This window comes from Rhipicephalus microplus, chromosome 3, assembly GCF_043290135.1.
Source record: "Rhipicephalus microplus isolate Deutch F79 chromosome 3, USDA_Rmic, whole genome shotgun sequence".
NCBI classification, from domain to species: Eukaryota; Metazoa; Arthropoda; class Arachnida; order Ixodida; family Ixodidae; genus Rhipicephalus; species Rhipicephalus microplus.
Window position 1 is genome coordinate 139,406,677 of NC_134702.1, and position 21,265 is coordinate 139,427,941.

General features: G+C 45.3%; 1 protein-coding gene across 1 annotated transcript in view; it reads right to left on the bottom strand.

Annotated features, from left to right (window-relative positions):
- LOC119187201 (nose resistant to fluoxetine protein 6) overlaps window positions 1-11,124 on the bottom strand; it is a 67,517-nt gene extending 56,393 nt beyond the window's left edge. Inside the window, exons 1-2 of the mRNA XM_037435432.2 lie at window positions 10,986-11,124; window positions 8,462-8,797 (exon numbers count right to left, since the gene is read on the bottom strand). Coding sequence (XP_037291329.1) covers window positions 8,462-8,741 — 280 coding nt within the window. The 5' untranslated portion in view covers window positions 8,742-8,797; window positions 10,986-11,124. The remainder of the gene's footprint in view (window positions 1-8,461; window positions 8,798-10,985) is intronic.
- Between the last annotated feature and the right edge of the window lie 10,141 nt (window positions 11,125-21,265).

Sequence of the window (21,265 nt, forward strand, 5' to 3'; positions counted from 1 at the left end):
ATAGATAGATAGATAGATAGATAGATAGATAGATAGATAGATAGATAGATACGATCAAAGTCACCGAAGTTCGCTAAGAAATGCTTCGCATTTAATAGACGAAGTCGCGGGATGAACGTGGACGCAGATTGTCACTTAACGGTGATCTTTTGCAACGCCCGCGTTGACGCTGCCGAAGCGAGACGCTGACGGCCGATTTTCGCGCTTGGTGAAGCATCGAAAGCTTTCGCCTTAAAAAAATATATTATTCTGGGCAGCTTTCGCTACAGAGAGATATTAGGTGAATGCGTTAGGGACCCTTCAACGTTTAAGGTGAAATCTTTACGGCCTGGCCACACGTCCCTGTCCAGTGCGTCAGCACGTGCATGTCCGGCTTTTCTTTCTCTCTATTGGGAGAGGGCGCGGTGCCGCGTCAAGAAGACACGCGCCGACGCGCTGCAACGGGTACGTGCATGCGGTCACGCATTTAGATACCTCAAAAAACAAGAAAATTGGCCTGCGACCCACGTCGGCGTCCCCAATTGGCGACGTCAACACGAATGATGCAAACAATCACTGTCACGCGATGACGTCAACATATGAAGGCGTCATGCCATTGCAGATATCTGTGCATTGCACTGCCTCCGTGATCAGCCCACCTTTGAGTGAGCACGAATGTCATGTGATGCCGTCGCACATTCTCAGGTTCTCCAGTCCTGGATGGAGTACAGATCTACGTCACAGAGTGGCAGGACAGTATCAAAACATCCATAAGGAGCAAAAGAAGACGTCTCTACCCTTTGAGCGATTTTAGGCGATTTTAGGCTTTGAGCGATTTTAGTCATCGGCCGCGGAGGGCATTCCAACCGTCTCGCCCTCTTCCCAGCCTTCGCTGCGTATCGTGCCGACGAAATGACGAGAACCGTCTGGAATGTCGCGCGCAAGGTATTTAACCGAGCAGCCGAGATGAGAGATCAGGAGAAGACGGAAGATTGCGCCAGAGTGCGTAAGGATTCCGCCGTGTAGTCGGCGAAGGTTTTGTCCGTAGGGACGAAGCAGGAGATGAAGAGGATTTCCACCTGAGGGGTGAAGGCTCGAGCTACAGGCAAGAGAGTGTGTTTACCGCTATCGAGCGAAGACGCGTGGCGACAGCTGCGTGTGTGAAGCCGACGTGTTCCGGCGAAGAAGTTTGAAGCTTGGAGAGTGGCCTATTGAAGACGTGAGGTTTCCTGGAAGAGAAATTTCGGGGCAGCGGATCGACAAAAACGCTGGACTTTGAGTGAGTGATTCTCGGAAGAGTATCATTCAGACTTTTGTTCCAAGGACTTTGGACTGAATAGGTTTTTTATCTCTTTAGTCTTTAAGTGTCTTGGATGTTAAATGCATGCGACTGCATTGTAGTGTGTATTGTTGTCTGTGTCCGTTGTTTTGAGTGTGGCTGATTGTACTGTGTAGTACGTTGTTTGTTTGGTGACATATTGTACTCAACTGTTGTGGAGTGTGCATACTTGTGTGTGTTGTTTTTGATCTGCCATTATTGAGAATATAATTTTGTTTTGCTTATCAACTCTCGGCTCTGACTTGTTCTTTGGGCCACAGCCGGCGTCCGCTGGCGCGCCAAAAAGGACCACTTCTAAATTGTCCACGCTTTCGTGGTGCGGTTCGGGGGGCCAATACTTCGGCCCTTGGAATTAGCCCGGCGATCGCCTCCCTAATTAACGGGACCGGAGTGTCAAGTAATCTGGCGTCCGCGAAACACGACCTTTTGGTGCACAGTGTGTCCAAAGAAGGGAGAAAGAGCCTCGAGTTGTTGATAGTGCTATCGGAATGATTTTGTGTGTTGTTCAGTGTTCTCGTTAACGAGTGCAGGGGAGTGTTCCGATAGACTGATTTAGGCAGATACTTTTTGCACGCGGCAAGGTTTTATTTGCGAGTTGCGAGACAAAATGGATCTCGAAAAGGTAGTCGCTCTTGGTGAGAAGATGGGTCTTTTTGGCGCCGAACTACGGAAGCGGGTCACCCAGAAGGAAAAAGAAGAAAAAGAGAGGGCCAAAGAAGAAAAGGCAGCTGAGCTGGAAAAAGAAAGGTTGGCGGTCGAAAGAGCCAAAGCGGAAAAAGAAGCTGAGTTGGAACGAGAGAGGTTGGCAGCTGAGAGAGCCAAGGAAGAAAAAGCAGCTGAGTTGGAGAGAGAAAGGCTGGCCGCTGAAAGGGCGAGAGAAGAAAGAGAAGCAAAGGAGCGACAGCTGAATGAAGAAAGAGAGCAGCAATTGAAGTTGGAGCTGGAGAGAGAGAAGTTGGCAGCCGAAAGGGCGAGAGAAGAAAGAGAAGCGAGGGAGCGACAGCTGAAAGAAGAAAGAGAAGCGGAGATGGCTGAAAGGGAACGGCAGCGGCAGCACGAAATTGAACTCGAGCGGCTCCGTTTGCAACAGCGAAGCGAAGCTCCTGTCCAAGCTAGAGTCGAAAGCAGCGAACAGGAAGATCATGGCTTCCGCTTGAACCCAAGCAAGCTGCTCGTGGCGTTTGATGAAAAGAAGGACGACCTTGACGCGTACCTTCACCGATTTGAGACGATTGCGAGGAGCCAGGATTGGCCGGAACACCAATGGGCAACTGCTTTGAGTACATGCTTGAGTGGTGAAGCGCTCAGTGTGTACGGTAGGCTGACGCCGACCAATGCAGCCAACTACGCAAAGGTGAAAGCTGCTTTGCTGAAGCGATTTAGATTTACTGTAGAAGGTTTCCGGGACAGATTTCGGACAGGAAAGCCAGCTGATGGTGAGACGGCTACGCAGTATGCCGCCCGACTTTGCCATTATTTCGACAGATGGATTGAACTTTCAGGGACAGCGCAGGAGTACGATGAACTTAGAGAGCTCCTAATTAGAGAACAATTTCTTACTAGTTGCCACCCAAGCCTGTCACTGTACTTGAAAGAGAGGAAGGCTGAGTCACTTGAAGGAATGCTTGAATTGGCTGATCAATTCTTGGAAGCGCAAGGTGGAACTAATTTGGCCAAGGTCAAGAAGAATTGTCCCGATGATTCGAAGAAATTGGCTCCCGAAGAAAAGAAGCGTGCACCAGAGAGCATTCCGCGATGTTTTCTGTGCAACCGAGTGGGTCATCGCGCGAAAAACTGTCGAACGATCTTTACGAGCCCAACGGTAGTAAAATGTTTTAAGTGTGGTCAGACTGGGCACAAAGCAGACGCATGTCGAAACGGAGTGAGTCAAACTCATCAGGTATCCTGTGTGCAAGCGGCACCGAAATCTGATAATAATGCCGTCACCGATGGATTCGTAGAGTTGAAGAATGAGGAGAAAATTCCTATTGTGGGTGCTGTAATGTCAAAACAGCCAACCGGTGTTACGAAAGGAATGCCAACGCTGCCTGGAAAAGTTGCGGGCAAAAAGATTACGGTGTTAAGAGATACCGGCAGCTTCACTGTTATCGTGCGGAGAAACATGGTACGGGAAAGTGAGTTAACCGGCAAAACGAAACCGGTTTGCCTCATTGACCGTACAGTTCGGATGCTTCCCGAAGCAGAGATTGAGGTTGAAACCCCATACTTCAGCGGGAAGGTTACGGCTCTATGTATGACGACCCCCCTTTACGACCTTGTCATCGGAAACATCGACGGGGCGCGAGGACCGAATGATCCGGAATGTTTGGGAGAAGACCTTAAGATAGAGCCCTCGCCAACCCAACGACCGCGAGATACAGTGGAGGAGCAGCCCGTGACGGATCCCACTCGAGCCCAAGGTGAAGCCGCGGTGCAAGGGACTATGAATGATAAGATGATCGTGTTGAACGAGTTCACGGGCCGGGCAACTGGACTTACGTCGGCACGACCTCAACCGACCGACAGTGCAAAGGAGACGGAGTTGGCCAGCCAGGCCAAATGTCGGGACGTGAACAAGCGGGTGAATAACCGGGCAGGATCGGTTGAGCGTCATGACCCATTAGCAGTGTCGGAAGTGACAACGATGGCTGAGGCGCTGCCTCAGATACCGTCGTTGGAAGGAGCTCCACGGAACAAAACGAGCAAAAACAATAAGAAAAGATCGAGAGAGCACCGCAAGAAAGGGCGCAAGCGCCGCTCGAAATACACAGAATAGGTGCTGAGGTAGAATCGAATTGTGTTTGGCAGGGCTGAGTGCCATATGTTGTGTTAGTGTTCTTGTTGTCCTGTGTCGCAACTGTATGTTGAGTGAGTCAAAATGTTTGTTACGGTGATGTGATGTATAGTAATGATGTGAGTATAGTAATTGTTGTAATGAGAGAACTTCATACATTTGTATTGTTTGGAATGTGTGATGAAGTGTTGTAGTCATCTACCTGTGGCTATATTTCATGTGTCGTGGAATTGAATTACAATGTACAGTTGTCTTGAGTGATCTATTGTGAATGTGAAGTGTCATGAGCGCCGGATTGTGTTACAGTCTGTGAGAGGTGTGGTGACTGTTCGCGCTCGTTTGTGTGGTTTTGAATATTATGAGATAATATTCTGAAAGTGGGGGGCAGTGTCACAGAACGAGCGCTAAAAATGGGCGCGCCGCCAAATTCTTGCGATAACGCGTGGGGGAGACGCCGGGAGGTGAAAAGAAAAAAAAAAGAAAACAAACATCCAAGGCTCCCCGGGCGCGCGCTCTCCCCTTGGAAGCGTGGCTTCGCCGACGAACCTCCTCACCCCACATCGGCGGCCGAGCAAGCGCGCGAGAATTCTAGAACGAAAGAGGCGTGGTCACGCCAGGTTGAGTCATCCATCGCGGAGGGCACTCGTACAGTCTCGCGCCTCTCCCCAGCCTTCGCTGCGTATCGCGCCGACGAAATGACGAGAACCTTCTGGAAGGTCGCGCGGAAGGTATTTAACCGAGCAGCGGAGATGAGAGATCAGGAGAAGACGGAAGTTAGCGCCAGAGCGCGTAGGGATTCCGCCGGGTAGTCGGCGAAGGTTTTGTCCGTGGAGACAAAGCAGGAGAAGAAGAGGATTTCCACCTGAGGGGTGACGACTCGAGCTACAGGCAAGAGTGTGTGTTTACCGCTATCGAGCGAAGACGCGTGGCGACAGCTGCGTGTGTGAAGCCGACGTGTTCGGGCGAAGAAGTTTGAAGCTTGGAGAGTGGCCAATTGAAGACGCGAGGTTTCCTGGAAGAGAAACTTCAAGGGCTGCGGAACGACAACAACGCTGGACTTTGAGTGAGTGATTCTCGGAAGAGTATCATCTAGACTTTGGGTTCCAAGAACTTTGGACTGAATAGGTTTTCTATCTCTTTAGTCTTTAAGTGTCTTGGTTGTTCAATGCATGCGACTGCATTGTAGTGCGTATTGTTGTCTGTGTCCGTTGTTTCAAGTGTGGCTGATTGTACTGTGTAGTACGTTGTTTGTTTGGTGACATATTGTACTCAACTGTTGTGGAGTGTGCATACTTGTGTGTGTTGTTTTTGATCTGCCATTATTGAGAATATAATTCTGTTTTGCTTATCAACTCTCGGCTCTGACTTGTTCTTTGGGCCACAGCCGGCGTCCGCTGGCGCGCCAAAAAGGACCACTTCTAAATTGTCCACGCTTTCGTGGTGCGGTTCGGGGGGCCAATACTTCGGCCCTTGGAATTAGCCCGGCGATCGCCTCCCTAATTAACGGGACCGGTGTGACAGTTGTCCTGAGAATCATCTTCGATTTTTAGGCGACTATGCACGCAAGTTATGTAAGGTTACGAACTGCAGTCCTTATTGTTCTGGTACTTCTAAAGAGTATGTGCGCTGTATTTCTCTCTCCAACATATATATTTTTAATAAGGCACCGTCAAATACTTCAGTGTTCTTGTTTTAAGGCTAGAAATGCCTATACAAAATGCGTAACGTTTTACTCCGAACGGCTTTCAATTTAATACGTTGCAGTCTCCATCTGATGTAGAACATCGCATGCTGTAAACATACCTGTAAACATACCAGCAAGATGTGCTGGTATATAAGGGCGTAGACCCTATATGGTTCATCAGTAAAAAAAATCGGCAGCACATGATGCTGTCTTTTACACTCGAAGGATAAAGCCCGCCACAGTAGTTGGCGCATTAAGTTTAAGTGAAATTAGGGTGAGAGCTACGCTAGTTGGTGACTGATCCTTATAACCACATGGTGAAGTTGCGCACTTTTGAGAGCGACAGAGACGACATGATGGACGCGACACTCGCTACACTCGCAAGTGTCCCCTTTGTCAGCGTCAGATCATTATACCACGCAGTATACTGATTAAGTAAATGAGATGGCGGACCAGACCTCTCGCAAGGCATAACGAGCCGAAGTGTGAGAAAGTAAGATTCACATTTCATTACTTTACGTTCTCAGCTGATTGGATTTATTCTACTCCCAACGCCCCAGGAAACATTTTGCAAATCGCAGTTGAACGAACCTCCTGCAGGTTCGTTCCACCATTGGCACAGCGACCAAGTCACCTAATGGAGTTACCACATGACGTCCTAATGACGTAACAACCTCTGAAGCTATATCACTACACAGCAGAACGCGGTTCTTTTGTGTGTGGCGTCCGGCGGCGTGTACATGAAAGGTTCCAACGTCAGTGGAGCCAATCCTGGAGTTACCGAAACACCTGGTGATGCGCAGAAAGCTTCAACCGTATGCGAAGTGACCGAAGTGATTATGCATAAAGGCGAAAAGCACGTCAGTTGAGGTGGATAAGAGTTAATCATATGGGACTCGGATTAGAATATGAATGACAACAATAAGGGCATTGCTCACGAAGACAATTCGGGCCCTACTCTGCTCAAGTCTTAGGGGAGTACCGGACTTAGCTTTCACAGTGCCGTTCAGTGTTTGTGTGGTTCTTTTGCTAGTGCTCAAATCTGCTTTTCTCTCCCTCCATCCCACTAAAGTCCTTTTTTTGAAGCGATTCCCTCTTGATCCTTTCTGCACCCAAATTTAGTCATAATGTTGAAATTTTCGCATCCTTGTATAGAATACGTATTAATGGTCGATAGTGGTAAGTAGGTTGCAGACACGAGAATCTCTTGACAGGAGCATTCGTGCATCCTAAAGAAGCATTGACTTTGTAACACTTGATTTAGGTACACTTTTTTCGCCTCCAGCCATGAGGCGTTACATCGGTCTTTCTATATATAGGAGGTATTCAGGTGACGTCATCCGCGCAAAGAGTGCTAGCACAGTAGTCGTCATACTTGTGGTCTCGCGCGCAAACATCATCGTCGTACCACAACCGAAATGCTCGGCAGTGGGTGTTATGTTCATATTTTTAATAAAAAGGACTAGTAAAGTGCTGCTGCACCAAATATCGCGCTTTCATACGCAGGATCGCTGACGGACCACGGCTATGGCGGCGCACTCGTTGACGCCGCTTGGCACGACGAGATCAGTAAATACCTCCTTATGTTAGCACATAAAAACTCGGAGCTGACATTTTGTCATAAGGCTGGATAGTTGGACTGGTTGATTGTGCAAACTACCAAGAAAAGTGCTGAAAACGATCAGAGATTGAGAAGAACAACTGAACAAGCACACATCTGTGTGCGTCTTTTGTTCGACTCTTCGTTTTCAGCGCTCATAATTCTTTGTTCCTGTAGTTGGAAAATACTGAAAGGATTCTCAATTATAACTTACAGGTGTTACGCATCCCCTTTTATTGTAGATATGTATTGTTAGGCATTTTCGCAAGATTTTCAGACATCATTCCAGGGTTTATAAAATTTTATGTTATAACCATGCAGCATTTATGCCACTACCTGTTATAGTGACCAGTTATAGAAAAACGCATGTTATAGTTCATATATTTCCTTCATAGCTTTTATTATTTTTAATGTGTTACACATTCTTTCTTGTCTCCTTCCTGCAACAATTTGACATTGTTTCAGGACACTGCGACGCGAATTAATTATAAACAGCATGAAAAATGAAGAAAACAATTAACCTAAAATGTGAACAAGTAATATAACATGAAGTTTGAAGAATAAAGAATTAATTACAATAAATAAAAAGGAATATAAGATTGAATAGTTTCGACGCGGTAGCCAAAAGCTGAATTTCGCGACACTGCGTTTATTAGGTGCCAATACTGTGATCAAGTTTGCCTATTTTTTCCTCTTCCTCACTGTTTCGTAGCCGATTCTACCTGCTTCTAGAGCTCCTTGCCAGTCTATGTATTGTATCTCTCATCTGTGCAGATGCTGTCGGAGGACCATTTTCGTCTTTCGTCGGCTCAAAAGGCAGTCGAAGCCCTCTCACGCTTTCTGAGGACCCCGGGCATACGTGAACCACTGCATACGCGTCAGCCTATGTATTGTCAATTTTCGCGTCTCTTTCTGTTCACATCTCTCTCATATGTATACTGCTCTTTCCCATTCCCCGCGCGTAAGGTCGCCAGGCATGCCTGGTTAACCTCCCTGCCTTCTCTCCTGTTCCTTTTTCCTCTTCTATCTATCGTCAATTGCTACTGTTTGCCTACGCATACTCACACCTCCAAGCAGCGATGTCCATCCTGAGTATTCTCCTGGAGAAGTCCATGAGCGCTTCGGTGCACAATGCGGACACGTTGGTGCGAGCGAATGACCGCTGCAGCACAGGAACCACGCTGGCCACGAGACCCCGGAGTAAGGACGACGTCGCGCCTTCGGACGGGCCTCCCTTGCCGTCTTCATCGTCCACCGAGGACAGACCTTCAGACGCGCTTGTCGCGCGCGCGACAATGCAGCACGCGATCGAGATTCTGCAGACCGCGACTCGCGCAAGCCACATCGCTCGGCTGATGTTGGTACGCGCTCGTGTTTAGGGAGGCAGTTTTCGTGGAAGAACTGTAAACGAGAAATAAAAAAAATGGAGAGGAGAGGCTTAGTTGTGCGCCATGTGATGAATGTACAATGGTCTACACGTTCAGAACTATAGAATGTCACACAAGATCCATATAGTCTACACCATGAACACACTTCTCAAGGGGCTCAAGGAGCTGGGTAAGATGATGTGACCTCTCCCTCAAATACTCCCTCAGCATTTGCGTGATGGTGTCGGGGAATCAGATTCTGTAGACGCGCGATGAAACCACAGTGAATTCATGGTATGTTCCACTTGCAAGGACGTGGTAACATCAGGCAAGGTGCCCGTGATGAACGGAACTTCAAGTCAGCCCATGCGCTGCTTCGCACGCTACTCACAATTCCATTTAATGGGAGATAGTGTAATTTTTTTCACTTTATCGTAGGGACACAAAACGTATACACACTATAAGCCCCACCACGGTGGTCTAGTCACTATATAAGTTACTCGGCTGCTGACCCACAGGTCGCGGGACGAATCCCGGCTACGGCGGCTGTATTTCCGATGGAGGCGAAAATGCTGTAGGACATGTGCTCAGATTTGGTATCACGTTACTTCTGGTGGTCGAAATTTCCAAAGCTTTCCACTTTAGCGTCTCTCATAATGATATGGTGGTTTCGGGACGTTACACCACACATATCTATCAAGTATACACCAATTGACTAACTCGGACCCATACGTGGTCCAGATAGATTTTGCACCTTCTTGCTGAAGTATCATCGTATCACTTGTGTCTATGTGCGTCACAATAACTATTCCGATACAGGTGAGAGCAATTCATTACAAATACAGCGAAGACGACAGTTGGGCAAGCTGGTGTCCTTACTTTTAAAAGGAGTTATAGTCAGTAATACGAATAAGTTAAGATCATGGATGCAGTTTTTTTGCCTCAGTATACAGTCTAATCTTGGCATGCATCATGGAGTAATTGATAGCAATCAACTTAATTAATCGTCTAGAATTATAGCAATAGCTTGTCATCAAATGTGGTATATCAAGCTGACAAAGCCCGACCAAACTAACACTTTTTTTGGAAGCTCTGGTGCACTGTCTTTTTTAATAAATAATTATATTTATAAAATAAGCCCTGTATAGATAGAAATAGAGGCTTCTGTCACAGTGAAAATTTTTTACCATGAATGGTGAATGTGTGCAACTGCTAAGACGATGATATCGAAAGACAACGTCACTTTTTCATCCCTCATGGTGGCTTAGTGGGTGTGGTACTAGGACAAAAATAATAGTAGGCAGTTTAGTACGCAATTATAGTATAAATTCTGTCGAAAATTCTGAATACTCATGTTCACGCTGAAGAAGATTGCCGCAAGGAATCTAAAATGTATTTCCTTAACATGAAAGCATGTGCGTCTATACGACGTACATAAAATGATATCGTTTTGTTTGATTTTTATTCGCTATTTATGCAAGAATATCTGTAGTTGAATGTTAAACACCCCTCTGGAAATCATGCTTCTGCGTATCAATTTTTTTGTACTATTCTCGCACTGTCTTGTGCAGAGCCTTCTGGAACTTTACTCAATAGCAGCTTTTAGCCACGGCGGACGTTTTAAGTCCGTGCTATATATAAAAAAAAAACAATGAAAATGAAACTATGGAGGGTTCTAGCTCCCAAAACCATGATACGATTCTGAGAGACACCGTAGCAGACTTCTCTGAAAATTTCGATTAGTTGATGTTCTTTGACGTGCACTGACTTGGCCCAGTACACGGGTCTTTACTCTTCTGCGTCCACCGAAATGCGACCGCCGCGGCCGGGATCAAACCCACGTGACCTTCGGGTCAGCAGCCGAGTACCGTGACCGCTACACCACCATGGCAGACGGTGTGATAAAAGGTACCATACCCGCTACCCAACCGCGAGGTTGCGAGAGCACGGGTTGTGCGCGAAGGTACGGGTTCGGTTCTGGTCCATGGCGACCGCATTTCGATAGGGTTGAAAGGCAACTACGTTCGAATACTCATGTATACAGTTAGCTGCTCGTAAAAAATGAAAAAAAAATACGCGTGGTAAATATGAATCAAGAGTCATTACGCATCGAGTGCCTCATGATTCTATACTAGCTTTAGAACGTGGAACTCCAGAACTTAATGAGAACTTCAGCTGGTTCATCCGGAGCTTAAGGCCGTTTGATGTACCGGAACACTCACCTTATCAGGTTCCAGATAACCCTAAAAGCAGACCTAGCGCAAAGCCGCTAACGTTTCCGAAACGAATGGATTTTGAGCATTTAGAAAGCTGGCAAAACTAAGGACGTTGGCACCACGCCCCGACTCACCAGACTGCGTGCTCTGGGAAAATATCGCCGCTCGTAGCCTCGTGGCTCGCAAGCATCGTATGGCTGCGGCAGCACAGCTACTCAAACACAGCCGCGTATGAGCGATGATCGTTTGAGTCTCCCAGTGCGTGGAAAAGGCCAACTTCTCGGCTACTATATGCAAGGTCAGCCATACTGAAACTTGTTCGGCGCATCCAGAAAATATAACAATAAAAGAAAGCGCTGATAAAAGAGCACTTCGCGTACACAAAAACCAGTATATCAAAGATATTTTACGTAGTGTTAAACGGTCAGAGGCAAGTCAGTCCCTCGGACGTTCACAATTTGGAGAAAGGTGCCTGCTAAGGGTAAGAGGCGTCCGCGCGTTCGAAAGACGAATATTTAAAAAATAATCTCAAAAGTTTTTTTGACCGGAAGTTTGTCCTGTTCCAAAATTCAGAAGGATCACCCTGAATGCTTATTAGTGGAATTCGTCAACTAAGAAGCTTTTCAACTAATCCTTGTGAATCCCGAAATCGAACAAACTTTATAGTTAAAAAATATTTTGCGTTCTGAATCAACGCATTTTTGTTATATACTATATTTACTGCTGTAATCCACTCAACGTTTAACTCCAGTACCATCTGCACATTGCACGGAGGAAGGAAAGGTAGGAGAGACCCTGACGTCACTCGTTGTGAAGCTGCGATGAAGCCGGAAGTCGGCCATATTGACTGGGCAAATTCTCCTATTTTGTTTACATCCGAATGTAAAGCAGAAGGCGCGACTCTTTCTACGGCTCGAAAAGCACGTGGGCTGCGCAGCGCATGTGTCGTGACGATCCGAAACTAGTGGAACAGGGCTCATTACTCTGAGCCAGCGGGACACCATCGGCGAAATCATTTCATCCGAGTAATAACAGGGAGTAAAGGCTCGCCGACAACGAAGCAATTACAAGAGAACGCGCGCTAGATGCACTGGCAACGGCGAGTGTTTTCACGTCATTAATTCAGCGACTGTACAGACAACACGATCGGTCGTGCGCCTTGTGCGGTTGCATTCCGCCACGCGACCCGACGCAGCGTCCGGCCACTATGTCCGTGGTCCGCGTGAAACTCACCGGCGTCAGCATTGTGCGACCGTGGTGACTTTGAGTACGATGGAAGTGACACTTGAACGCGGTTGCTGTTACGATGAGATTACATGCAATGCTGGTGGAGAGTGTACGAAGCGGAACAGAAAAAGTGTTTTAATACGCACATACAAGTTGTTACTGTACACACAAAACACGAAACTACGTATGTGCACATGGTCCTCATGGCGTCTTGCTGGGCTCAATAGCGTCGTCCGGGAGAGGTTCTTTGCAGTACGTTCCACATGGATCTCATTTGCGCATGCGTGGCCGTCGCCTAGCAACGGAGACGCGCTTTTCGAGCGTAGCCGAGCAGAATGGTGTTGGCCGTGCACAGGCATGTCGGGCGTGTAATAGCGCGATAGCGCCGCTTGGCCGCTGTGACTTCACTCAGCACTTGTTGAGAGCAGATTCCGTGCCACTTTTCCTGCGGCACGGGGCTCTGTGGAGCCTGCAGTGGCGACAGCACCTGAAGAAGATGTACAAAGGAGGCACCTACGGGACTTGAAGAAGTGTGGAAACACGTGGACCGGCTATGCTGACTGCAGAGGGACATACGAAGAGCTTTTAAGGGAACTCGCCGCTGTCAATGTGTGCTTCCAAACTGAGCACTCCGTGAAGCCAAATGGTATGTTCATCGCAAATACGTAGCGCGTACGTGCCGCATCAGGATGGTGCGTGATAGATGGATGGTCAAACTTTTATATTTAGAGTTCTGAGAGATGCGACTAGCGCACAGTGGGTTCCTCCCACGTTGGGATGGATGATGTAAAGATTTATTTTATCTGTGCAGGCAGGCTGATGTTCAGCACTCAACGCGGACATGTGGTCATAAATGAAGACATCCCTTTTAAGGTTGTCCAGACCACGGACAGAGGCTGCCTCTTTGGGAGAGACCTGCACAAGGTGCAGAATTCAAGAAATCGACAGGTAACATTCGCACGGACACATCGATCGAGCCGATACGGATAGTTTAATTTGTCACATGCACTCATATCTTTTTGGCATTGAAGCGTGCAAGTATTGGTACGTCGCACAAAATCCTGCTGATGCGCATTCACATTGACATGCCTTCACGACCACATCACTGTAGGAAAACAAAAGAGCAAACCCACGCTGATCGACATCGTTAACGTTTATTAATTATTTGGCAGATTTTATTTTCATTTAGTTATTATATAGGACATAAAAGTTTCATCTGTTTATCGACCAATTAACGTTTTCATGGCGATCGAGGTACGTATTACCAGATATTAGTGAAAAACGCTTGCCTAAAATGTGCCATTCTCTGATACTGGAACCAAGTGAGCCGTATTCTAACAGCTGGACTTCCAGTGCTGTCTGTCATTGCTGAATGCATGTAAAATTGTAACAGCGAAACTTTTACAACTGCTGCAGTTGCAGAGCGACACGAAATCCATAAATGAGTAGCACATGGGGCATCGAATAATGTTAAAGTGAACATCTTTGAAAATAATCTGTCTTTGGCAAAGAAATATCAATGCAGTTTTTTTTTCGGTAATACACCTGTTCTAAAGCTATAAAGCTAGATAAAACAGTAATTACCTAAAGGAGGTAATATTCAGGTTAAAATGATTAAACGTACAGCCCTATTAGCATTTCTTGTGGTATGCACTTTTATGTTTGTTATAAAACCCAGGGGATTTATTTTATGGGGAGGGGACAACGGAGGGTTAAGCCATAATGCTAATTTAAATGTGAGCCAAATACTGTGGCACCTGTACCCAAGTGGAAACAGTGGAAACAGTGGTCGCCGTAGCCTGCAAGGGCTTTTGAAAGTCTTAGTTGAAAGCTTTTTTCCGGAAAAAGAGGTGCAGTTCTTGCAAGCAAATCTGAGTTTTTCAACTTCATACCGCCTTTATCATCCTGATGTGCCCGATTTCCTCCATGGGAGGCACCCTGTTGTAGCTAAGCATATTATGGAGCGGCTCACAAGAGCATCTGATTACAGGTCGGAGGACGTGGAAGTCGGCAGTGAACAAGGAACACTTCGCATTCGTTCTGTCACTCAGGGTGGTGGTGGCTTTCATGAAGTTAACTTCAGTGATCCAAGCTATACATGCTTCGACTTCAAGAAGTCAAAATTGCCATGCAAACACTTTGCTGCCATTTTTTTTTTGCTTCTTGATGGGTGGGGCTTTTCACGTCTACCCGTGGAATACAGGGAAGGGCCTAACATGACTGCCCATTCTGTCACAAGCTGCACATCTGCTGACACAGAAGACCCTGAAGTGCTAGCTGATGCGGTCACTGAAGAGTTTCAGTGTGGTTTGCAGAAAACATCTGAACAAAGTAGGCGCCACTTAAGATCAAAAATAAGGGCTGAAACCGATCGTCCGCTCTCTTCTCTACGCTACATTCATAGTGACACAGTGTTGCAACACTTGTTTGGCGCACTACATGAGGCGAGAATCCTCGCTGAAGAAAATGTTACCACAAGCAGTGGAATCGCTGTACGAGGCTCACCAACAAAACGGTGCTCAGGAGTGGCAGCAAAAAAAAAAAAGAGCACAAGCATCACCAGCAACTGGAGTTGCAGTGAAGAAACTGCAGTTACATAAGGACCATCTGCCTCAGAAGGAGCACTGGGTCTCAAGGGGAAGAGTAGGCCGAAAGGCTGAAGTTATGAGGGAATGTTACAAGTCACCGTTCTGATTTGTAAGCCAGCAGGTAATGTTTGGTGCTTTGGAGCAAGGATACTAAAATAAAAACTGTATTTTCAATATGCACACCCCATAGCTTGTATGTCAATGAACCCTTTCTTTTAGATAGGCTGATCCAGTATCTTTGCTCCTATCAGGTTGTGTAATATCTTTTGCTGGTTCATACTGCCAGAGTTTGTGAAAGGCTGCGTGCTGGCAGACTATGGTCCTTTGTATTAGCGAGACACTTTGCATGACATCTTTTTTTTTTCGTCGCAATCTGTTAACAATGTCCTCTTATGGTGCTCTTCTTCACTGTGGTTTAGTGGAGTCTGCCACACATGCCACCAGTGTTTATTTTTAGTTCTTGTTATTAGTTCCTGAAATGATGTTTGTGCACTATTCTTTTATGACTAATATTCATTTCTGTGCCACCAATGTGTATCATTTTTGAGGCAGCAGCTGTGGCAAGTGGTTCTTGGATCCCATTCTGATTGCTTCCTACTTGCTCTGCAGCTATCTGGATACAGCTATCTTCAGGGCACGTGTGCTGCTCATCAACTGTCAAGTCCAGTGGCCTGTAAATCGCCTACATCCACGACGTCATCATCCGAAAGAGGGCGCCTACTACCGTGACGTCACAAGGATAAATAACGACGCTTCCCGTGGAAGTGCATCATTTTTGAGGCAGCAGCTGTGGCATTCTTTTATGACTAATATTCATTTCTGTGCCACCAATGTGTATCATTTTTGAGGCAGCAGCTGTGGCAAGTGGTTCTTGGATCCCATTCTGATTGCTTCCTACTTGCTCTGCAGCTATCTGGATACAGCTATCTTCAGGGCACGTGTGCTGCTCATCAACTGTCAAGTCCAGTGGCCTGTAAATCGCCTACATCCACGACGTCATCATCCGAAAGAGGGCGCCTACTACCGTGACGTCACAAGGATAAATAACGACGCTTCCCGTGGAAGTGCATCATTTTTGAGGCAGCAGCTGTGGCAAGTGGTTCTTGGATCCCATTCTGATTGCTTCCTACTTGCTCTGCAGGTTGGTGTCCTTGTTTTCTGCTCACGTTAGTGTGTTCTTTTTTACCGCAGCTGCTGCCTCCCAGTGCGTGTTTATCTTAGTTTGTGTATTTGCTATCGTTTGTGTATTTGCTGTCATGCCATCCAACGCAGAATTGGCCAAAAAAGTTGAAGCACTTGAGTCTTTGGTTCGCTCTAGTCTTGATACCCTTGCAAATGAACTAACAGCTAAAATTAAAGAAAAGCTAGCACAGGAAGGTCTCGGGGAACATGCGTCCCTCAGTGATAGTGTTCAGTTTCTGTGTGACAGTTTCGACTCTATTAAAACGAAGCAGAATGAATTGAAACTAGCTAACAAGGAACTAGTTGCGCAAAATGAAGTACTGACTAGAAGGGTTGCGGAGTTAGAGCAATACTCGAGGCTCAATAATGTTGAAATCAAGGGCGTTCCGGTCACTCAGGGTGAGGACTGTGCAGTCATTGTGATGCAGATTGGCGAAGCTATTCAGTGTCCTGTCACGCTCAGCGACTTTGACACAGTTCATCGCGTTTCAACGAAATCAGATGAAAAGAACATTGTGGCACGGTTCTGCTGCCGTGAGAAGAAAAACGACTTTGTTCGTAAAGCGCGTAAGACCCGTCCGAACACTTCTGATGTTGGCTTCTCCGGTAGCCCAAGTAGGGCAATCTATGCCAATGATCACCTGTCTCCAGAGAACAAAAGATTGTTTGCTAAGGCCCTAACTCTGAAAAAAGCACACAAATGGCAATTTCTGTGGACAGACAATTGCCAGATCAAGGCGCGGAAGTCTGGTGATGGCAGAGTATATCGCATTATCAAAGACAGTGATCTTAGCATCTTTTCATAGCCACTGAGTCCTACGCCCATTTTTGTGCTGAACACTCGTTCACTTTCATCTGATCATCATGGCTTTGCTATCCCCTGACGAGGCTACACATATACTGAATGATATTAATCGCTCCTTGGTTCATTTCAACGCGCGTAGCCTCAGCAAAAATTCGGATAATATTTATAACTTTATAGATTCACTCGCGCATTCTTTCTCCATCATTTGCATCTCTGAAACATGGCTCTGCACTTATGACGTCAATTTGTTCAGCCCGTCATCGTACGTAGCTGAGTACTGTCACCGTTGTTCAGACAGCTATGGCGGCCCAGCAATATTTATCGCCCCAGATCTGTCCTACACCCGCCGACAAGATCTTTCCTTAGGCATCTCGCATTGCGAATCCGTGTGGATTGAATTAGATCATTCTTTTTTAAACGATAATAACAACGTTATTCTGGGGTGTATTTACCGTTCCACTTCTTCGAATATGAGGGATTTCATTTCTCGCCTGGATACCATTCTACATCAGTTATCATCTGAAGGCAAGCGCGTTGTGCTAGTAGGAGACATCAGCATCAACTTGCTTAACACAGACAATCATGCATGCAGAGAATATAATGACTGCTTCAGTGGATACGGTTTTGAGTCTCTCATTTCATCTCCTACTAGATGTCCAATTTCTGGTGCTGCTTCATTGCTTGATCATGCCATCTGTAATTTCTCGCCCTCTCCCTCTGCAGGAGTAATTGATGTGAACATCACTGATCATTATCCCATATTTCTTGCTTTCAACGTCATGAAGCCATTTGATCCACCCACACGTGTTACTTCCGTACTGGACCAGGAATTGTTTTTTATTGCCATTAGTAAAACTGATTGGTCCAGTGTTACGTCCTTATGCAATGTAGACCAGGCATTCAACAAGTTTTCTTCCCTTTTCCTTAAAGCCGTAGAAGAATGTACTAAAACAGTCAAATGTAAAAAGAGGTACAAATATCCTAAGAACCCATGGTTATCTGAGCGACTGCTAAAATGTATGCGTAAAAAAGATAACCTGTACAGAAAAGTCAAGAAACAACCATTTAACACTGCTTTAGCTTCACGCTACAAAAAATACTCGAATGTTCTTTCGTGTCTCTTGAAAAATGCCAAGAAAAAATATTATGATGGCCAAATATCTAGTGAAAAAAACAACTCTAAAAGACAATGGCAACTATTAAACGATTTTCTAAATCGATCAATACATAGTTCACCTTTGCAGACAGTAATATATAAAGGCGTTACACATGATAACCCTGAAAGTGTTGCTGATGCTTTTAGTAATTATTTTTTCGAAATTTTTAGTGAAAAACATACCAGTTCTTGCTGTAATCTGCAGCGTCGTAATCATTCTTTTTTTTCTTTTCCCCGTGAGCCCTGATGATGTTTCTACAGCAATCAAAAGTCTCAAAGAAACCGGCCCTGGTATAGATAAAATCTCAGCACGACACTTAAAACTTGCAGTAGACATTATTTCTGAACCACTTTCTATAATTATAAACCTTGCGTTCAAGCATGGCAGTTTCCCTACTTCTCTAAAAATAGCTAAAGTCCTTCCGATCTTTAAAAAGGGTGACAAGCAATCTATATCTAACTATCGCCCCATCTGTATTCTTTCTTCCCTGAGCAAAGTCATTGAAAAACTGTTAATAACTCGGCTAAACATGTACCTTAATAAATTTAATATACTGAAGCCCTGTCAATTTGGCTTTCGCGCTGGAAGTTCTACTAACCTTGCTATTCTTTCCCTATCAGACTTCATCAAACACTCTATAGACGCAGGATTTGTAGTAGGGTCAGTTTTCTTAGACTTCACAAAGGCATTCGATACCATCAATCATCTCATTTTATCCAAAAAACTCGAATCATACGGTATTACAGGTCCAACCCTCAAATTTTTAAACAGTTACCTCCTTAACCGAAAGCATACTGTTTACATATCGGGCTCATTTTCTTCTACTAAAACAATAAATCAAGGGGTTCCTCAAGGGTCATTACTGGGTCCGTTACTTTTTTTTACTTTACATTAATGACCTTCCTGGCATTATACACATGGCTCACTGCGTTTTATATGCTGATGATACTACCATTTCCATTGCTGATAAATGTATTGACAATGTCACTAATAAATTAAATGCTGTACTTTGTAGTGTGTCAAAGTGGTGCCAGGAAAATTTCTTAATAATTAATCCAAATAAATCTAAGTTTATGGTTTTTAGATCAGCTCAACGCAAGTTAACTTCCCCACCACAGCTCACAGTTGACTCTCATTTGATTAATATCAGCGACAGTGTATCTTTTCTTGGCGTTCACCTCGACGCGAACCTTAACTTCGCTCTCCATATTGCTCACATTAGAAAAACGGCAGCATTCGGCATTCGCGCATTACTCAAAGCTCGCTCATATTTTTCTCATAAAGCACTCCTTTCACTTTACTTCGCATTCATTCATTCTCGTATCACTTATGGCATCGCATCTTGGGGGAATACTTACCAGTGTCATCTTTCATCCGTACAATATCTACAAAATCGAGCTATTCGCGCTATTTTTAACTGTTCTCGCGACAGTAGCGCCGCTCCCCTTCTTCAATGCAATAAAATCTTAAATGTTAACTATCTATTCAGGTTTAATCTAATTATGTTTTTGCATAAACAAATAAGAAATCAACTTTCTGCTAACTTCATTGATCCTAAGATGTTAGTTAATACTAACACTACCAGGTTTGCGGCTAATAATAACTTTTTACTTCCTAAGGTTCGTACTAACTATGGTAAATCATCTTCACTCTTCTGTACCATCACCATATGGAATAATTTGCCAACTTCGCTAAAATGCAAAGTTTTTTTATTTTCTTTTAAAAACTCATTAAAAGAGTACCTGTTAAATAGTTGATCTATCATCTTGTTTGTGTTGTTTTATGCTGTATTATTCGTTTTTTGATTCCATGCCTTTGTTTTCATTCTGCTTTATATATTTTTGCTTATACGATTCTAACAGCTGCTTGTGTTTTTATTATTTGTAATGATCACCGAGGGTCCCGTTGCAGTCTTGTACTTTGGGACCCTCTTCTGTATATTTTACTCCCTGTAACATTGTTTTATGACATGATAATAAACTGATTGATTGATTGATTGATTGATTTTACCTTGTGTATAACACTCATTGCTTTCAATTTTTATTTTTATAGTGTTTGTGCAGTATTGTTTTATGACACATATTCATTTCTGTACCACCAATGTGTATTTACCTCTTGTATGTGACTCATTACTTTTAAATGTTATTTTTAAGCTGATTGAACTATTGACATGCATTTGTAATATTGAATATGATATATATTCTGCCTCTGATGCGTCTCTTGTGGCAGCATTAGTCTTGCTGCTTGGTACAGCAAGCCCTCAAACATCAGACCTTCTTCTGTGTACCGTGTTTATTAGTAAATAATTAAGCGCTAACAAAAATAAACTGTATTCTGATTTTGATGCACCGTGGTCAGCAGTTCACATTTTCTCATTCTTGCATGTCTATTACTACGACAAACAATGAGCGAAACAGCTGAAGTGTTCGTGGATTTCGTAAGAAAACAGGCGAGTTTGTCTTGGGTCTGCCAACGTTCATAAAGTGGTCAGCACGGCTGCTAATGGTGCTTTTTTTTAATATATTTTGCTTCTACACGCGTGGCCGTCTTGCATGCTTAGCATTCGGTGCCCATCTACATGCCACGCAGTACATGCGCTCTTTAGTGAACCCGCAACCATAGGTCGGCGTACTCACTCGTGAGTTGACTCACTCAGGCTCGGATCGAGCCACCAGTCTGAGTCTGTGTGAGTCGAGGTGAGTGATATTTTGGTGAGTTTGAGTCCGAGCGAATCCGGTCGAAGAAAATTTTCGCGAGTGTGAGTCCGGCTCAGAAAACTTTTGGTGAGTGTTAGTCTGAGTGAGCTCTACAATTTTTGCCGACCTATGCCCGCAGCCGCCCCAGCATCGCACTGTAGCTGAGACCCAGTATCAAACCCAGCCGGACAGCCTTGCGGTAAGTACCGTCATAGAGGTGCGAGGTGTGTGCAGGGTTCCCCATCATTCAACGCAGCAACCCCCCCCCCTCTTGGGTGACTTGGGGGTCAATGTATGGGGCAGATTTTGCGCCCTCCCCTCCTAGGTGACTAGGTGAGGCGCCCCCCCCCCCCCCCCCCATGCGCACGCCTATGAGTACCGTAACGTGTCGCCTTTCCTTCTGCATAGACAGGTGACCGACATTTGCGCGCGGTAGATGCCGTATTTTCGGCGTTTACTGTACGGAGGTGCTAAGATGCCCCAATAAAATGGCCTGTACTTAAGTACAATAAAAACTCGGGCTCTCTTATACATTTGCCTGAGACGACTGGAAGGTAAAAGCCACGAAGACGATGTTTTAGATGAATTACCCGTTCAAACGCTCACCGTTAATGGGCCTAGTTGCTGCATA